The sequence below is a fragment of the Chanos chanos genome, chromosome 9, assembly GCF_902362185.1.
Source record: "Chanos chanos chromosome 9, fChaCha1.1, whole genome shotgun sequence".
NCBI classification, from domain to species: Eukaryota; Metazoa; Chordata; class Actinopteri; order Gonorynchiformes; family Chanidae; genus Chanos; species Chanos chanos.
This window is the reverse complement of record NC_044503.1, coordinates 3,268,708-3,288,707: the sequence shown is the minus strand read 5'-3', so window position 1 is coordinate 3,288,707 and position 20,000 is coordinate 3,268,708. Positions and strand designations below refer to the sequence as shown.

Below are 20,000 nucleotides of genomic sequence, written 5' to 3'. Positions count from 1 at the left end.
GGGGGGAAAAAAAAAAAAACTCTATCTCCCCCCCCCCCCCCAAACACACACACACACACACACCCCTTTTCCATGTCTCTGATGTTCTTTAAAAAGCACCAAATGTTGTAAGTGTTAACTTTCGCATAAAAACCCTGAATCAGCAAAGGGTCGTAATCAGATCCACGTGACTGGCACAGAACCTGTGGAGGTTGACTCTCTCTCTCTCTCTGCCTCCCCCAACTCCAGCTCCCATTTCTCTGTGAGCCCAGTAACGCCGCAAGCGAAACCTGACTCCCCCTGACAGAGCAGGGCCTATGTGGACCCGCCCAGCTCACATCACCTGCCACAGGGCCTCGCAAACACGCACTGCCTCGCAGAACAATGAGGGGGAGAAAGAGGAGGGAGGTGAAGGCGGAGGAGGAGAACCCTGTGACATCAGAGAAGGAGTTTCAGTACCTTTAGCTGTTCTGGAGAATGATGCGAGTTAGGCGGACAGTGATGTCATAGACGGAGAAAATTCTGGAACCTTTACTTTGGAACCCTTAGAATGTTAAGTTTTAAGCTTGACAAAAAAAAAAAAAAGAGTAAGACAAGAGAGAAAAGTAAGAGAAAAAGAGTGAGAGAGAAAAGAGTTCTTTTACTCTGAGGACAGTTAGAAAGGCCCCCTCCACCAGTCGCTGTGATCTTGGAAGCACAATAGAAGCAGCAGCTCCTAAACAACGTGCTTCTCTATTAGCTGATTACAGACATCTACACCAGCTTCCACTGATCTCTCTCATGTTAATGTAATGAACTAGGTCCTTTTCTGATGACTACAGCATAACATGCTGAACTCTCAGTCGGTCTGTCTATCTACATGGTAGCTGTTGTTTTGTTCCCCCCCCCCCGTAATGATTTCATTCCTAAATGGAGTAAGTTCAGCTGCTTACGCTGTTTATCTGAGTGTATAAATACTGGTTTCTTCATAAAGACGAATGAATGGAGGAAGTGTTGAGACTTGTGGAAACGTGTTGCAGAAAGGAAGACGAGGTTCCCCAATGTTTCCTGTCTCAACTGTGGTTTTTGAGCTCAAAGCAAGAGGCACGTCAAGTCTCGTCACCGAAATTCTGAATAATCTGATAAAGTTTCGCCAACTGAAAACAGCGCGGTTTGATCAATATAATGATTTAATCTCGTCTAATTATCGTTTAATCTGTGCGGATAAACATGTTTTAGTTATCCGCCCGCCCAAGTCTTCCAGCGCGTAGATGGTGGGGACCGTGTGAACCATGTGAACGTGACACGGAGCGGGCAAGAATTTCACAGATAAACTGCGTATTTTGGGCCTAACAAAGAAATCTCATACAATACCCCCATATAAATACACACAAAACAGCGGCGGAAAATAAAATCACGTTTCCCCGTGTGTAAAAGTATTAATGTTAATAGCGGTGACTAGACATATATGGAGTATCTAATTATCAGTGAAAAGCTTTAAACACCTACGACATGAGAAATGGGCGAAATATCCCTTGAAATAGTTGGTGACTACCCCTTTAAAATACTATCGAACCCATAAGTTGTTTTTGGTGTTAGTGTAAGCGCGAATGTGTGTCTTGAGAAGGTCAGGTTATACTGGGACTGGGTTTGGGCAAAAAAAAAAAGAAAAAAGAAGAAGAAATATCTGTCTGACTTTAAAGGAAATGTGATGAGACATTACGATGGGGTCACTGAGCTAAAGATTTGGTTGCAACCAATTAACTGACAACCCCCCTTTTCAGCCACGCTGCTCTACGTACAATCCAAACAATACAGATTCCTCGCTAAATAACGATGGTTAATGCACGAACAATGTGGACATGATGCACATATGACAAATTAATGTAAAACGTAAATATAAAAAGTGACATTTGCGTCAAGGTGGTCGAGATGTGTAAATTCGAAGAGGTAAAGTTGTGGACACCTTGTTTACCCATTGTTGAAGGATCAATACTCACAATGCCTGTCTTCCTTTTACGTGAGGACAAAACCAAACAGACTTACGTAACCTTCTCTTTAGTTAAAACCACACAGCTAATTTTTAGCATTAAATGAGTAGTAAACAAACCGTATGGACGAAACAGGCAAAGTTCATGCTAACGAGGTGATGTTACACCATTGGAGTGACGGTAGAAGACAATTAACGATAACGTCGTATTGTGTCATCAGCCGTTGGGTATTGGTATGGGATAGCAAGTGTGCAACTGAAAAGTGATATTTGATAATGGGAAACGTATATTCTATTTCGTGGGCGACTGGGATAGGACGGATGGACTCACTCTGCTGTAATTAGACTCAAAACAGCTGACTTGACATGGAACAACGCCACATACAATGGTGACAAGACAAAAGAGTTGCCCCTTTTTTATTCATCCAAAAGCTCAACGTTCAGAATCGATTTTTTAAACGAAGCAGTTCCAAGCCAGTGTTACGGAAATCTTATTCGCAACATATCAATGGACTAACTTGGAGTTGCTGGTGACAAATATAACAACATAATAATTAAATAAATCGAGACGGTTATTTCCGTTTGAGCCCAATAACAACTCACCTTAAAATAGCCACCTTCGTAAAGGGTATTTGGAGGTCCAAATATCGCTACTTCCCAGTTGTACAAGTCCGACTCGTCAACTAAAGTTATTTTGAAGCCTTCAACTGGCTCTTCTTGAAGACTTCTCATCTCAAGCATAAGGGCTTTCTGTGAACTCGCAACATGATGTCCATGTTGAGCCATATTCCGTTTTTCCTTTAGAAGAAAAACAAGTTTAAACCAAACCAAGTATTTTGTCCTCTCTTTTCCTCCAAAACTAACGCAGTTACGAGCAAATCGGGTCGTTTATTGCGTTTGTTCAGTTCTGTTCCAATGTGACCGAACAAACCCGAGTCCGTGTCACTTGACAACTCACAATCATGAAGCTAACTGGTTAGCTTTGCTAGCCTGCACTGAAAGCCCCTCTCTTGAGAATATTGTTGTTGGTGTATGTTACGTCTAAATGGTATTTTACTAATCGTGTTCGCAAAGAATCCAATTCAAGTAGCCGTGATCGCGGTAAACGACTTCCAGGTGTGTTTTGGTACGTGTTTAACAAACTTAAAACAAAAAAATAATCCAAGACATGAAAAGAAATATGCTTCCCCCGTCTTTCTTCAGCAAGTGAGTAGCGTGTGTAAGCTCTGAATATGCCCCTGCAACAACACCCGTCGGCCAATGACAATACAGTACGTGCTGGGAACTACAGTAAAACAGTTCACTGTAATGGGCTTTTTGCTCGGATTTCAGGAGATCGACTGCTCGCGTTTTCAGTTCAAGTTTTCCCTGACCTTTCACTGAGATGAAAATGTGTTGACAATTCGGGCCACCGTTTTAGAGGACACGTCTGACTCTTAAGTATACTTACTGCCAATCATGTTCAAGTCCCTCCCATCACTGAATAACGAAAATAACCGAGCTGATTAGTTTTGGGAGAGCTGGGAACGGTACCAGTTTATGAGAACCGACGTCTTAAATTAGGAGTTTGTGTATATTTTGCGTTACTATAACGAGAGAGAAAGATTCCTGATCAATGACTGCGAAAGCGTTATATCAAAAAGTATGGTGTATATATATCTGATTTTCGTGGAATTGGGACTGATTGCGATAACAGCAGGAACTGTTAGGTCGACAGTAACCTACTGTTTTCATTGAGGTCATATTGGCCTACAACCTAATACACTGGCTACATCCTCAGTACAGATACTCCATGTTCTCGGAGTGTCGCACGAGGTGAACAAAAATAATCTGGGTACCAGTTCAAGAGGAATTACATTTTCTCAGGCAGAGCAATGCTGCGGATTTTTGAGAATGGCTACCACTAAACACAAGACTTTGTCTAGTCCAACTTAATAAAAAAAAAAACCCTTCAACATTTACAGAGAACGGAGGCTTGATCAAAGTGACAGATATTAGACATTACATTGTCCTAATGCATTCATGTCCGCCTTTTTTGGGGGGGAAAAAGACGCTTTACAAAATTTCGGAGGATAAATTTTACTCATATATGGGAAGTTTATTGGTACATCATCTCGACACAAAAGACTACAGCAGCTCAGGTTTCCATATTACGGCTGTGTACACCTTCTCTGTCATTTAAAGGGAATGTTGACAGCAAATTATTCATCATCATCATCATCTTTTCATCATTATTTATTCATCTTAAAACATTATTATATTACATCATACAGTTGGAAAGTACATTACGAAGGAGTCAAGACAGCCTTCGGACAAAGAGCAGTGAGAATATATATTTATATTCCGTATACAAGCCAAATCCAGCAAGATCCGCACTACAATGTACCAGAAGAAAACTTAAGACAGTGTGGGCTGCATTTCTTTCAACTGCATCGAAACAGCTTTTGGACCCACCCTCTCTCTCTCTCTCTCTCTCCCCCCCCCCTCAAAATTTTCAAACACGTAAATACTCCCCCCCATGACACAGAATAATTTAATGCAAAACTTTACTTAAAAAACATTCTCAGACATCTTTTTTTCCTCAATTGTATGTACTTATAACAGATAAAAATACATTATTATACCATCAAAAAGGGTTGCGAGGTGAAGATGATGTTCTACTTCATTTAAAAAAAAAAAGAGAGAGCGAGAGAGAAATGAAGGAATGCTAGGAAAGAGACTGTATGCAGGTGTTCCTGTATTAGTCAAAAAGGAAACCAAAGTTTACATTCCTAATCATGCAAGATATAAACCTCAAACAAACGCGCTGCACCGAAAGTATTACTTGTTAGTTATAGTTTCTAATTGCAGTTGCTTCTTTCTGATTCGTGTGGTCTGAGTCTTCGTCGGTCCAACGTTCTCTCCCAGGGAAAATGCGTTTATTACCTCTTAATATATGCAACCGGGGCTTAAAGCCACTCTCTTTTTTAAGAGCCCACTTTCACTTCACTTGAAAAAAAAAAAACATTTTAAATACAAGTCCAGTGATGCCTTGGGTTTTATGAACATACAATTACTACATCGTCTTAAAACTAATACATCCGTTTAAAGTCGTGACTGATTGCTGCTACAGCGTGCTGGACCAGGAAGGAAAACAACATTTGAAGTATCAGTTTTTATACATCGAGTGCCTAAGTCTGCGCGTGTAAGTAGTGTGGAAAGAAAAAGGCATCCGAAAAAAACAACAACCCACCACCACAATAACATTGATTTTCCATATCGGTTCTCCAGATACAGGTTAAGCCTACGTGACGGTAATAATGCTCATCTAGGATCAGATCCTGTAATTGCAGCCTTGAGACTATGAAAGGCGTAAACTGATCCTAGATCAGCACTGATACTCTGAGCATTTGTTTACTGCTACTTGACTAAAGGAGATCCGCAATGGACTACATCGGTAAACAGTAAAATTCAGTAACTAGGCTTAATCTGAGTCGAGAAAACCGCCTATAAATGTACATGTTAGCGGCTCAAGGACCCGACACGCAGAATGATATTACCCTGGCGTACGTTTACATACAAGATGTATGACATACGTACGTTTGCATGTATGACGTAATAGGTTGAGAACAGATCGAGTACAAGAGAACTGCGTTGCTCAGTTGACACAATCTGTTAGCATTGTCAAGAGAGAAGGAGGAGAAACGTACAATCCATTTGACATAACACCATGGGGGGGGGGGGGGTATAACTATTCATCCAGTGGAGATATTTCATAACTCGATGTACGGAGCCTGTTGCATGCGTGCGCCCGCTGAAAAAATGATTTTAGTGCTCTGGTTCCCTAGTTAGATGTAGTTAGCAGAGCTATTTTTACCCGAAGATAATCAAGAGACAGAGCGCTGACGTAACGACCTTGACTGACATTCAAAGTCGTTAACAATTCCATCAGTTACATAGTTAATTGGTCTGAACCCGCACTGTCCTGGTCTATTAGTGTGCCGTAAATTAGTCCAGGCGCGAACTGTCAACCGTTACAAAAAAAAAAGGGATTCGTAGTCATAAAGAACTCTGTGTTGTCAGCTTTCATTTTACCCAGGACAGAGCGAGGACCAAAAAAGAAAAAAATAACATCATAAAGATGGCCCATTACCTGAACCACTTCTGTGTGTTCTTTTCTTTTCCTTTTTTTTTTCTTTAAAACGACTATCCCGACAGCATAGAGAAGAGTAAAAAGTCTAAGCCAGTTTTCGGTTTTGACCTAGTCTCAGAGTAAACCTGTGCAATTCCAGCTGGAAACGCTGTGAGTTAAGAGAGGACTTAGAGCAGCAGACCTACAGGCGTTAGAGAGAGAGGCGTCATTCTGGAGTGTGTGGGGTGTCAAGTGCAGGCTGAGATTTGGGAAATCTTGATTTTGGGGGGGGGGGGGGCTGGATCCACACATACACACACACATGTGCACACACATTGAAGGACTGGGAGGGGACACACACACACACTGATTTTTAATGGTGAGACAGGGGAAAGGCGCGAACAGGATTATCAGTGAGGGGAAAAAAAAAAAAAAAAAAAAAAAATCAACAAAACAGCAATAAACATAACAACTCAAAACAATTAAAAAAAAAAAAAACAACACAAGTCAAACAACAACAACGTCAACAATAACAACGTCAAAAAATAATCCAGTTTGTTAGATGAATGTCACGGACCATTAAGACAATAGGAGAGAGAGAAAAAGAGAAAGAAAGAGAGAGAGAGGGGGGGGGGGCTAGCTGAAGCATTCAACATGCTGATGGAAGAAAAGCTAAGGAAAGTTAAGGAAGTAGCGCCGGGGGGGGGGCTCACAAGGAATGAATGATCATTTGCAATAGAGAGCAAATCTGTGATCCTAATCCAGCCACAGAGAGAGAGAGAGAGAGAGCGCGAGCGGAAGGGGATGATTGGAAAAGATGGACGAAAGAACGAGAGATGAGAGAAGAGAAAAATAAATAAAGGTTTGAGGTGGGTCCATCAGCGTCTGTGTTCGTGATATGATTGTGACAGTGTGTTTCAGCGAAGAGAGAAAGAGAGAGAGAGAGAGAAGGAGGACAGACGAGGGTGGGTGGGGGATGTGGGTGGGGGGGGGTTGAGGTGGGTCCATCAGCACCGTGAGAAAGTCTGTTTGATTTCCTCCAGTACGTTCCCCAGCAGGGACGGCTCATCACATTTAGCATCGATGGACACCGTCTCACCCGACTGAGAGAGAGAGAGAGAGAGAGAGAGAGAGAGAGACAGAGAGAGAGAGAGAGAGAGAGAGAGAGAGAGAGAAACCAGTCATTCATTTCTCTATTACATGAAACTGTGTTTTATTTAAGTAAATCCAAGGAATTTAGTGCTTTTGACTTGAAACAAAAACTCGAGAACTGTCCGAGTCCTGCACTTCTGTTTGGGGTTTCATTTTGTCTGATTAGTTACTGGTTTGCCATTGTGTGAGGCGTCTAAACGAAAATAAATACCCAGAGAAACGACTGAATAAAGGAATACACTCACAGTTTTCACCAGCAGACAGACGTGATGCCCTTGGATTGACCTGCTGTACATGGAGGCACAGGAATCGATTCGCTCCACAACTGGGAGGGAAGAGGGACCAAAAAAAAAAATAAAGAAGAAACAAACAGACATATTCATGAACCTGCTCCACGCATTTTAAGAAGTTCACAGTCAACCGGCTAGCATCGGAAATCCACTGACTGTGTGTTTAGATAAAAATTTTTTAAAAAAATCCCCAAAGCACAGCTAACTCCACAGCTTGTTCCAAAGTCTACACAGAACTAGGACAAATATTGGTTCATGGATTATATAAATATCCCCTGACTGCTGAGGTTAAATGCATAAAAGACGCAAACAGAAAAAGCAGAAAAAAAAATCGGAGAGATTTGTTTGGAAGCACGCTTTAGAAAACCCTTCATTTGTAAGTAAGAGAGACGAATGAACGCAAGTGTCTTTTCAGACAGCTTTTCCTGAGCAGGCTGAGGGAAATGTAAGGCCCTGACATCTCAAATCAGCCTCTCTCATTTCTCTCTCATTTCTCTCTCTCTCTCTCATGTCTCTCTCTCTCTCTCTCTTATGTCTCTCTCTCATTTCTCTCTCTCTCTCTCTCATTTCTATCTCACTCATCTCTCTCTCATTTCTCTCTCTCTCTCATTTCTCTCTCTCTCTCTCTTATTTCTCTCACTCATCTCTCTCTCACTCATCTCTCTCTCTCACTCATCTCTCTCTCTCACTCATCTCTCTCTCTCTCTCATTTCTCTCTCCCTCTCTCTCATTTCTCTCTCTCGCTCTCTTATTTCTCTCTCTCATTTCTCTCTCACTCTCTCTCTCATTTCTCTCTCATTTCTCTCTCTCATTTCTCCCTCTCTCTTTCTCTCTCTCTCTCTCTCATTTCTCTCTCTCTCTCTTTCTCTCATTTCTCTCTCTCTCTCATTTCTCTCTCTCTCTCATTTCTCTCTCTCTCTCTCTCTCTCTCATTTCTCTCTCTCTCTCTCTCTCTCTCATTTCTCTCTCTCCCTCTCTCTCATTTCTCTCTCTCTCTCTCTCTCTGTGCATTCTGGGTCCCCTGAGGATCGGTTGCGTACCGGAGAAGTGATGGTGGAAGCAGATTCGGGCCAGCAGGTGATGGAAAGGCATGTTGACTCCCTCCAGTTTCAAAGAGCTCGCCTTCAAGTCCCCAGACTCAAGCAGCTTGGCGTACGCATCACTGAACGAGACACAGAACAACCCGACACAAAAACCCCGTCAACTTCCGTCCGTACCACCTCACAAAAACACACACTCAAAACACATCGCGCTGCCTCCGTCACAAAGTGCCTTTCCTCAGCGCTTTATAAAACGCTAAACACAGAACGACAAACATACGCGTCTAATCATTTTAATATGGAAATCCTGCTATAGTTAAAACGTGAATTGTTAGTGCTGTTGTTGTGTATAACTGAGGTCAGGTGTGTGAGTCGGCTTGTTCAGTTTTGGATGTGTGTGGCAGGAGGAGGGCGGAGGTGAGGTGAACACACACACACACCTGTAGCAAGGCGTGGTGATCAGGTAGGACGTGCAGGTGAAGTGTAGCTTGAAGTCCAGTTTTTCGTGAGTGGAGGAGTCCTCAGACTGTTTAAACAGCAAAAGAAATCATCACTTCATAAAACGAAACAAACCGAACAAAAATCAGTTTTCACTGTCGCCTTTTCATGGGAAGGTTGAACCCGTGTCGCGGACATATTGTAAGTTGTGTTTCACTCGAAGATGAACAACATTTTCTGGTTCAGCATCTGCTAAATAAACAAAATTGTAATTTGTAATTGAAACAACAGGAGGTGTGAGTCAGTTCTGGCAGGTGGCGTGACTCATCGTGTCTTTCATTAGGACATGACTCACAAGTTACCCGAGCTAAGAAAACTGACTGCACTCTGTGCGTGTGTGTGCGTGTGCGTGTGTGGTCTCACCTTGACGATGAAGGTGAGCGTTCCCTTCAGTTTCTGTGGCATTACGATGCTCTGAACAGAAAAGACGAAACGTGCTTCGTTCGACACTCCTGAAACATAAAACAAACGAAATTCACTCTTATCCCTCAACGTCACTCAAATTTCACTGCCTGGCACCCAACATTCCAAACGGACATACATAAACAATGTCCCCGTGGCTTAGACAACAATAACCCAAGAGAAAGACTATAGTAAGTGATATGTTCGGAGTGAGTTTCTCTCTTTGGGGGGGGGGGTGTTAATTCGTGTGCTCACCAGGGGGCAGCTGGAAGGGGACGGTGAGGCCGTCGTGTGGCCCCGCCCCCTCTGGCCGCTGCAGTTTGGAGTTGAGAGAATCCAGCACGTTGAACTCCATGGATTTGAGGAAGCAGTCACTTTTGTTCTCGAAGATGACGGACACCACCACCTGACTGCCATCCTGCAGGTTCCCCTGGATGTCGCACACCTGTACAGGTACACACACACACACACACACACAGTTAGTCAGTGGGGTTAGCCCCCTCCTAACACACATCACTCATACATACACTTATACATGCACACACACACACCATACTGCAGGCTCCCCTGGATGTCACACACCTGTACAGGTACACACACACACACACCATACTGCAGGTTCCCCTGGATGTCACACACCTGTACAGGTACACACACACAGTCAGTGGGGTTAGCCCCCTCCTTACACACATCACTCATACACAGACACACCACTCATATATATACTCACGCACGCACGCGCGCACACACACACACACACACAGATACACTTACTACGCTGTTTTCTGTTCAGGTTTTTGGTGTGGAATGTTGTATGCGGTGTTTTGGATACATTAAAGCTAAACTGTCATCGTAACATGTCTTCTCCAGTGTTTTCCTGCTCTTGGAGGTCCACGGTCCTGCCCATTTTACATCTCTCCCTGTTCCCTAACCCAAACCCTGATTTCACCCATCCAGGGTTCAGGATCAGGCGTGTCGAGTGCAGGGAGAGAAAACACACGGGGCGGCCGGCAGGGCATCCAAGAGCGGGAACAGTGAGACATTGTTCTCATCGGTCTGACAGAAAACAGAGTTTAAAGTGTAGACTTGAGCACTGATGTTTAGTGGGTAGCCACCAAAACAGATGACCCTGAGAGAGACAGGTTGAGCCCTGGTTCAGTGTTTGTGTGTGGAGGAAAGAAAAAAACAAACAAACAAACCAATCGAGCAACGAACCAACCAACCACAGTCTGGTTTTGAGTATGCATTCAAATGACGTACATGTGAAACTGCGGAGGGGTGGAGAACTTCCCTTTACATCTTATCAAACGCTTAAAAAAAGCCAGGGGGGGGCGTTTCTTTCAAACACACAACTTCACTGCAGATCAGAGAAAACAAACAAACAAACAAACAAACAAAAAACAAAAACACCTTAAACCCATCCACGCACACTCAAACTGACACCCTCGTTACCTGATCTGCATCCTCCTTCATCTACAAACAGGGAGAGAGAGGAGGAAACGAAGACACATGGAGACATGGGCGTAAGTGATTCAACAGGGCCAGGCAAACGACCCAACACACAAACGGTGACACGACTCAGCGCTGAAGACAACAACGACCGTCTTTAAACGGAACACCGACGGCCACGTAAACGCTGTGACTCAGAGAAGACGAGGTCCTCGCGGTCTGTTTTTCAAGCTGAGCGTGCTCTGTGTGGGCCAAGACTGTCAGCTCTCCCACACTGTCACTCACTCACTCACTCACTCACTCGTTCGAACCTGTCTTCTGTACACACTTACCATCTTAATGTAGGAGTTCTCTGCCAGCAGACAGTAGTTAGACATGGGCTGGAACGAGATTAAGAAGATGGTTAGTTCTACACTGTTCCATGTCTCAGGAGAGGAAAAAAAAAAAAAAAAAACCCAGCTCCTATCTGTGCAGTTGACATCCAGTCATTCTATATTTGCCCTCCGGCCAATGTTCTGAAAAAACTTCTCTAATCACTGCCAAAGACACGAGCTGTCAAACAGTCAGACACGTTGTTCCATTTTTTAAAAGACAGTTCACAGCACGAATCTGTTTGATGGTGCGAATCTGGAATGTACAGGCTCAGTGTCAGTGACAGATCCTGACAGCCAATCAAACGAGAGACGCTTCAGACATCGGGCCAATCACAAACAGCTGTGAGAATGAGTTAAAGATCTCTCACTTGTCCTGTTGCCTGATTTTGGGAGAGAGATTGTAAACCAAGCTAAAAGGCAATGGCTTTGCATGGTTGCCATTTACATGCACACTATTGGCCAGTGTTGGTCACATGACCACTCACAGGGAGAGGCTCCTCCTCCTCGACGGTGCCGTTCTGTACGGACTCGTCCCCGGCTCCATCGCTGTGGTGGTGATGATGATGGTGTCGTTTCTTCTTCTTCTTTTCCTTGTCCTCCTTCTCCTTCTTCTGTTTCTTCTTCTTGTGTTTGGAGGACTTCTGTAAGAAAACGCAGAGGAAAAAAAAAAAACCAAACAAAAAGTCAGCTCTAGTTTTGAATTTAGAGGTAGTTGTTCTCCACTGAAAATATGAAAATAACAAGATTTAAGGGAAAAATAGAGATTGCACAGCCAGAATTTCAGCTGTGCTTTTCATGGTAAAACTAAGTGACGGGGGAACCAAGAGCTGGTATCGTTTCCCCTGGTTCTGACTGACCGTCTCCTCTGGTTCTGTGTCTTTGGGTTCCTCTGGTTCGGACTCTGGTGCAGCTGCTGAGGTCGTCTCCGGGGTGGAGGTCGTCTCTGGGGGAGTTGGTTCCACCTCCTAAAAACACACACACACAGTGTCAGTAACACACACACACACACACACACACACACACACAGACCAGTGCTCCAAGAGTTTCACATATACTCTCACACACACACACAGTGGAAATGAACATCGTACACACACACACACACACACACACAGAGCATGTGAGGGTGAAAACGCAGGACACACAGAGAGGGCCATGCCATGCTGCTGTGCTCCTGTTGGTCTGTCTAACAGACTCAGTAAATGAGCTGTTACTGGCAGACTGAAGCTGCCTCTGAAATGAGCTGTTACTGGCAGACTGAAGCTGCCTCTGAAATGAGCTGTTACTGGCAGACTGAAGCTGCCTCTGAAATGAGCTGTTACTGGCAGACTGAAGCTGTCTCTGAAATGAGCTGTTACTGGCAGACTGAAGCTGTCTCTGAAATGAGCTGTTACTGGCAGACTGAAGCTGTCTCTGTTATGGTACGCTACATGCTACTCGTGTACTGATCTTAACCAAAAAGAAGAGGTATACAGTACATGAAAAATAAAAATTTTGCAGTACGCGACAGTTACCTAGATGATGCACTACTCCGGTGAAAATTTGCAATATACAACCAGAGAATATACAACTTCGTTGGGTACCGCATCCCATGATGCAATGCGGTGATTTCCATCTCTCCAAAAATGTCAAAAAACATGGCGGACAGCGGCAGTCATGTGACTGTGTAGTACACCATATGACAGTTCTCATACTTGCATACTATACTGTATACTAGGGTGAGGAGTAGTGTGCAGTACACAGCGTATACTGGGCCAGTATGCAGTACACTTGTATGCCATTTTGGACACCATTACTGGCAGACTGAGTGAATGAGCCGTTATTGGCAAACTCAGTACATGAGCCGCTATTGGCAGACTGAGCGAATGAGCTGTTACTGGCAAACTCAGTACATGAGCCGTTGTTGGCAGGTAAAACCTCAGGGGGGAAAAAAAAGGCAGAAGCTGAATGATGTCAGGAGACACATTTTTGGCATTTTCTGTGTTGTTTTTGACAATGGACCAGCAGAATGCCAGTGTTTCAAAAATGTGCTTACTTATACAATTTCTGAAAGTCCTCACATAGACAGACAGACAGGCAGACACACACACACACACACACAGTCTGTCTGACTGGAGCAACAGGAACTGCAAGTGAAATTCCAGTGAGTGAAGTTCCAATGACCTTTCACATTAAAACAGTAACCGAAGAAAAACAATTTCCCTCTCTCTCTCACACACACGCCACGCGCAGACACACACACAGAACAGTGCAGGAATGAATACAGAAAAACAAAAACAGCTCTGACCTGTGAAACAGAGGAGGAAAAAAGGAGTGAGTGATGAGCATTACGATTGGAGAGCCAGAGAGTGAGGGAGTAAGAAAGAATGGAAAGACAAAATGAGAAAACCAAAAGGTTAGAAAAACAAACCAACAGAGAAACAGAGACGGTCAGCAGAGATTGGATGAGAGGGAGAGGAAGCGGACCTGATTGGCTGAGAGGACTGGAGCATTTGACAGCCAGAAGTCCAGGTCTGAAGCCTGAGGGTGGACAGGCAGGGGAGCATTAGACACACGGGCCTGTCAGATTAGTGCCGCGATGCAGCAGATTAGATTAGATCATACCTCCCTCATTCATACAATAACCACACATTTAAACCGGGAATTTTTTTTTTAAAAAAATCACCCTCTTTTGACATATGGGCACATTATGACTATTAAACCTTCATTTGTCAGGACCAGGTTTTTAGTTTTTTAGTGTATTTCTACTTTCTTGTGTTTTTCCCCACATGAAACACCGGTTTTCTGTAGTGCTCTTAAATGCAGTCAAAGCTACTACTGATTTTCTGGGTCATTAGCTGCTATTCTGTTCTTATTGGATCTCAGAAGGGGCGGGACAAAGCAGCCTCTTTTCTTATTGGTCGTTTAGAGAAGATGTAATGCTATTCTCACCTATTCAACTTTCACTGATATGAAAATATAAATGGTCAAAATGTCAATGTTGTTTAGGCTTTAACAACCACAAGCAGCACTGGAAATTTTGCTCTACTGAGAAATATAAAGAAAAAAAAATTGCAGTTAATTAAAAATATTTAAAAAATTGAGTTAATTACAAGGAGGTTGCTGTCAAAATGAGCCCAGACGTCAACGGAGCAAAGCTGCACATACTCAACGTATAAAACGTCCAACAACATCTGTGATTCTGTCGTCCCTACACAGGCCAGGAGCCCGTTTACAGGCCTTTTGCACTGCTAGGGTAAAGGAGATGCTCCCCAATTTACCCCCCCCCCCTCACCTCACCTCACCTCACCTCCCCCTTCTCTTACATAAAAACAACCCAACTAAGACGTTTGTCATATTCCGCTGGCTTTGGCCAGTTCTGTCCTGGTTTCTTTAGGGTTTCTTTAGGAGCAGTGGGTGGTTTGGAGATTACATGTCTTTGGCCTTGTATACTATGCCTTTGTTTCCCCAAATATGAAAAGTCTGCTGCACGGCGGAAAAATGGACAATTGGCAGATGTTTGCTTCAACATGTAAACAGAGAGTTATTTGGGACCTGCTTGTAAAATGACAGATGGAACTGTTAAATAAAACATTAAAAAAAAAGGGAAAACCTTCAGAAAAGACAGCAGCGTTTCTTTCCAGGGTATTATCTGGAGATCTCGGGGGTATTATCTGAAGATGAATGTCTATAGACAACAGTGACTTTGCTGAAGGTTGAGGCAGGAAGGAACAGCAGGAGATAACACAATGCAGCAAAAAAACCCACCGGAGCTCTGCTCCACCACAAAATATTTCAGTATAACCAGCCAAGAAACGACACCATTCAGAATGAAAGATGAGGTTTAGGGGCATTATATGTGTGTATGTTTGTGTCTGTTTATAAATGACAGTACGTCAGAGGTATCAGTTCTGTCTCTCCGTCGTCCAAGCAGCAAAGAAGAAGAAATGAAAATAAGGGGGGGTTTTTTGTTTGCTTTTTTTTTTAATAAATTGTAGTATATAGAAAGTAAATCTTTTTTCTGCCTGTGCATTAATGAGCCATGACGGTGCTCTTCAGCACATCACAGGGTAAACTCCTACTGGCTTTCAAATCCAAGTCACCTGAACTCGACACGTGTAAAATTCGCTCTACAGTAAACCTGTCAGTGATTCCCAAGGCTCTGGCTCTTAAATTGTGTTATTTCTCAAACTGGGGATGAACCGAGAAAAAAAAAAAAAAAAAAAACACCTATAAAGCTCCTCCCACTGTGATGTCATACCTCTGTGGGTGTGGAGGTGGGCGGAGCTGCCACCTCAGCACTCGCCTCTGATTGGACAGGCTCCTCCATCTGCTCCTCCACTGGCTCCTCCGGCTCTGCGTCGCGTTTGTGTTTCTTCTTCTTTTTCTCCTCTTTGCTCTTCTACAAAAACACAACCATATAGACACGCTTGACATGTGTACAATGGTCACATCTGACAACAGGAATCTCCCGTCTATAACCACAGAGTGAATTTCATTCAACTAAACACAGCCAGACAAAGGTCTGGATAAACATGACATCATCTAGAATTATATTAAATGTAACATATCCGGAGAAATGTCTGTATTTTGAGTGTTTGGGAGCAATGTTGCCTTCTCATTGAGTTCAGTATCGATAAAATTCCACTGATACGATTCTGCTATCTACAGCACACAAAGTTTTGCTACAAACGCAGGGACGGCTTTTGAGAAGAAAACACACACACACACACACACACACACACACACCTTCCTGTCCTTGTCTTTATCTTTCTTCTTTTCTTTCTTCTCCTTGCTGCTCCTCTTCTTGGGCTCGGCCTGGGCGGGCTCTCCGTCTCCGTCCTCCGCCGGACTCTTCAGAACCTCGGGGCGGTGCGTCCGGACCGGAAGCTTCTCGCTGTCCATCAGCGGCCTGCGGAGGAGACGAGGACAACCGCGTTTGACTCCATCCTTAAACGCGGCTAGAGAAGATTCCAGAAGGAAAAACCCGCGCCCTCCGACTGCGTTTCTCTGAGGAGGGAAACTCAGCGGCGAGCTAAACGGAGCTCTGGGCGGAACAGAGCGCTCACGGTCTAAACTCCAGCTGTTTTAGTTTTTCACTGAGGGGGCAGGGAACTGGGGAGAGATATAAGCTCTATTTGAATGAGTGGGCCTGTTCCAGTTCACTTCTGTGCTCCCTTTCCTTGTGACCTCGCGTAAAAAAAAAAAAAAAATCTCTGCGGGGCATTCATGCAATGCGTCTGTTTGGTTCAGTTTCAACACATTCAGTCATTCTGTTAGAATTATTTTAGTCACTTTTAATAGAGGAGGACACAAGGTAAAGAGGACACGCGGAACCTCTCTAACAGAGAGCCAGTCATTCAAACACTTCTGAGCAAACGAAAAAAAAAAAAAAAAGGGGGGGAAAAAAAAAGCCATTTTGACCCAAGTCGAATGTCCACACCGACTTAAACACGGCTGTAAATGAGTGTCTGTGCGTGATCGTTGTAATTCTTGGTTTATAATTGGATGTTTAACACATGTTGCTTGGACCAGGGCCCGTATGAGAGGAGAAGAGATGGGCGGGACCCCTGAGTGACCTCGTTGAGGGGGTCGTTAAAAGGCGAGATGTTTAAGGGGTTAACCGGTGAGGTCCCACAGACCAGACCGCCGTACAGGGTCGGGCCTGCCATGCACGTCAGCATTCCTCTAGAACATTCCCTCTTTGAACCCTTCTCAGACAGCAGAGCAGAGCCGTCTTTCCGTCAAAACAAATTCACTTTCTGCTCATGGTTACAAGGTAAGGCCTGAAAAACATTCTAGAATGTACCAAATATGGCAGGTTGGGTGTTTTGGGGGGTGCTGTCTTATTTTTTTTTTTTTTAATTAGTTCCCCCTCTCCAGATATCGCATCTCTTTTTCTTTCTTTCTTTCTTTCTTTCTTTCTTTCTGTTTTTAATCAATTAATTGGAGATCCCAGTGGGCCAGAAAAGGTTAAAAGAGTTCACAGCCTTGAAACCAAAAGCAAACGTTAATGATCTGGCTGTTAAGGAAGATCAGAAGGGAAGTGCTACTGTGCAAAGGCGAAGTAAAAGCACACACACACACACACACACACACACACACATCTATGAGAGATAGCGCTGCTATCCAGCTAAGTCCGTGTCTGGGAGTAAGAGGGGAGAGGTGACTGGTTGTCCATCCTGGTCATGTGACCCTGCAGGTACTCACCTATTGGCTGATCCAGCGAGCAGACTGTGGTGATTGGACAGAGAGGGGGGGTGTGCATGAAAGAGAGGGAGAGAAGTACAGAGCACAGTGCTGTGAGAGGCGGAGTCTGCAGAAACGGAATGGGGGGGGCAGAAAGTGCCCTGACTCCACCAAGCGGAGATTGTAGAACGAAAAGCTATATGACTTTGCACATTCAATATTTAAACAGACTGACACAGGGGAGAAGCGAGAGAGAGAGAGAGAGAGAGAGAGAGAGAGAGAGAGAGAGAGAGAGAGAGAGGGGAAGGAGAGGAGAAGAAAGAAGAGAGGAACATACTTGTCCAAATCAATGTCCAGAGCTTTGTGGGGGTCGTTGGGATCTTTGTCGTCATCATCACTGGGTAAGGCATTCTGGGAAAAATAACAAACACGACCGACAAGAGTCAAACATCACCCAACCCATTTCCCATACCCGACCAATCAGAGCGTTTCCAGTTTCGGTGAACAAACCATGCTCCCGGACGCCCACAGGTCTGTGTGTGTGTGTGTGTGTGTGTGCGTGTGTTAGATCGCTCTCTGTGTTCCTAACACACCTGATTCTTCTCTACCTGCTCTAACACACCTGATCCAGCTCATGGGCTGATGATCACACCCTTAATTTCTTAAACCAGCTGCGTTAGGAACAGAGAGAGACCTAAACTGTGAAAAAGGACTCCAGGATCAGAAACACCCAACTAACCAACTCTTCACTGGATTCACTGCAGCACACAAACAGTCTGTTTCGTTAAAAAAAAAACCCCAAAAAACAATTAAAACCGAATAATTATTTCTCCTCAAATTCACACCGCTCCCACAGCCGCGCGCAAGTCGTCCAGTGATGTGTCGCTCTGTGTGACGTGTGATTGACCGTTGTGACGCCGTCGCAGGGGGGTGCGGGCCGTACCTCTGGCATTTCCTCCGTAACGATGTCCACCTGGTGGGCCGGAGTGATGTCCTCCTCGCTCTCCGGACCCGAGTCTCCTTTCTTTCCCCGCCCACGCTTCTCCCTCTTCTTCTTCTTCTCCTTCTTCTTCTTCTCCGCCCTCTCCTTCTGCCTCCGCTCCTCCTCCAGCTTCACATACTGGTCAGACATGGGCATTCCTGCCGCAGAGGGAGAGAGAGAGAGAGAGAGAGAGAGAGAAGTGAATGAAGAAATGAGGGCAGAGACTCCCCTTTCAAGCCAAGGATCAAAACCCTGCTGCACAGTCACAGTGTGCATCTGTGTGTGAGAGATATGAACCAGCAGACCGACAGAGAGAGAGAGACTTTTCAAGAAGAAAGAGTAAAAGAGCAAGACACAGAGACAGAGAGAGAGAGAGAGAGAGAGAGAGAGAGAGAGAGAGAGAGTGAGTGAATGAGTGAGTGAGAGAGAGAGAGACAGAGACAGAGACAGAGAGAGAGAGAGAGACCGACACAGAGAGAGAGAGAGAGAGAGACACAGAGAGAGAGAGAGAGAGAGACACAGAGAGAGAGAGAGACACAGAGAGAGAGAGACTGTTACCTGGTACTTTGAGAGGCACGCTGAGGTCGATTTGCACTACTGGAATGTGCTCTACACCTGGTGCATCCTGATATACCTTAACACACACACAAAAACATGTGGGCGCGCGCACGCACACACAAACACACACATATATTTTAAACTCTGATCACCAAAAACAAACACAGCAAAGGTTTAAAAAATATCTATACATTTAAATGAACTATATTCATACCTTTTGAAAGGAATATATGGCTGTCACTTAAGAACCCAACATTAGATATCTCAGAACAGAACAAAACATCAGAGTGTGGCAGTATGAGTGTGTGAGGTGTTTAGGGGCAGTATGAGTGTGAGTGTGTGAGGTGTTTAGGGGCTGTATGAGTGTGAGAGGTGTGTAGGGGCAGTATGAGTGTGAGAGGTGTGAGGTGTTTAGGGGCAGTGTGAGTGTGAGAGTGTGAGTGTGAGGTGTTTAGGGGCAGTGTGAGTGTGAGAGTGTGAGTGTGAGGTGTTTAGGGGCAGTGTGAGTGTGAGAGTGTGAGTGTGAGGTGTGTAGGGGTTGTATGAGTGTGAGAGTGTGAGGTGTGTAGGGGCAGTATGAGTTTGAGAGTGTGTGTAGGGGCAGTATGAGTGTGAGAGTGTGTGTAGGGGCAGTATGAGTGTGAGAGTGTGAGGTGTGTAAGGGCAGTATGAGTGTGAGTGTGTGTGCAGGAGTTGTATGAGTGTGAGAGGTGTGTAGGGGTAGTATGAGTGTGGGAGTGTGAGGTGCTTAGGGGCAGTATGAGTGTGAGTGCGTGAGGTGTGTGCAGGAGTTGTATGAGTGTGTAAGGGCTGTGTACCTTCTGAGAGGATGGAGAGGACTTGATGTAAAATGGATTATTCGCCTGCTCTTGTTTACGCGCCTCCCTCCGCTGTCAAGGATTAACAACAAACAAACAAACACAGCACGTTACCCAGACAGTATGGGTGACAGACAGGGAATCAGTGTGTGTGTGTAAGGAGAATACATATTTTAGCACAACTGGGGAGAGTCAACTCAAAAAAAGATT

General features: G+C 44.4%; 2 protein-coding genes across 4 annotated transcripts in view; both read right to left on the bottom strand.

Annotated features, from left to right (window-relative positions):
- The window catches only part of cdc34a (cell division cycle 34 homolog (S. cerevisiae) a), a 15,609-nt gene extending 12,304 nt beyond the window's left edge, over nt 1-3,305 (bottom strand). Inside the window, exon 1 of the mRNA XM_030784473.1 lies at nt 2,552-3,305. Within this exon, the coding sequence (XP_030640333.1) occupies nt 2,552-2,734 (183 nt within the window). The 5' untranslated portion in view covers nt 2,735-3,305. The remainder of the gene's footprint in view (nt 1-2,551) is intronic.
- A 3,746-nt stretch (nt 3,306-7,051) lies between these two features.
- The window catches only part of ap3d1 (adaptor related protein complex 3 subunit delta 1), a 28,249-nt gene continuing 15,300 nt past the window's right edge, over nt 7,052-20,000 (bottom strand). The window contains exons 18-33 of one of the 3 annotated variants that reach the window (XM_030784384.1): nt 19,791-19,862; nt 18,973-19,048; nt 18,376-18,572; nt 17,770-17,843; nt 15,993-16,155; nt 15,505-15,645; nt 13,731-13,784; nt 12,122-12,229; nt 11,750-11,905; nt 11,223-11,270; nt 9,697-9,886; nt 9,403-9,491; nt 8,982-9,067; nt 8,542-8,663; nt 7,457-7,536; nt 7,052-7,162 (exon numbers count right to left, since the gene is read on the bottom strand). In XM_030784384.1, coding sequence (XP_030640244.1) covers nt 7,067-7,162; nt 7,457-7,536; nt 8,542-8,663; nt 8,982-9,067; nt 9,403-9,491; nt 9,697-9,886; nt 11,223-11,270; nt 11,750-11,905; nt 12,122-12,229; nt 13,731-13,784; nt 15,505-15,645; nt 15,993-16,155; nt 17,770-17,843; nt 18,376-18,572; nt 18,973-19,048; nt 19,791-19,862 — 1,752 coding nt within the window. In that variant the 3' untranslated portion in view covers nt 7,052-7,066. The remainder of the gene's footprint in view (nt 7,163-7,456; nt 7,537-8,541; nt 8,664-8,981; nt 9,068-9,402; nt 9,492-9,696; nt 9,887-11,222; nt 11,271-11,749; nt 11,906-12,121; nt 12,230-13,730; nt 13,785-15,504; nt 15,646-15,992; nt 16,156-17,769; nt 17,844-18,375; nt 18,573-18,972; nt 19,049-19,790; nt 19,863-20,000) is intronic. The other 2 variants (XM_030784387.1, XM_030784385.1) reach the window with 2 other exon arrangements.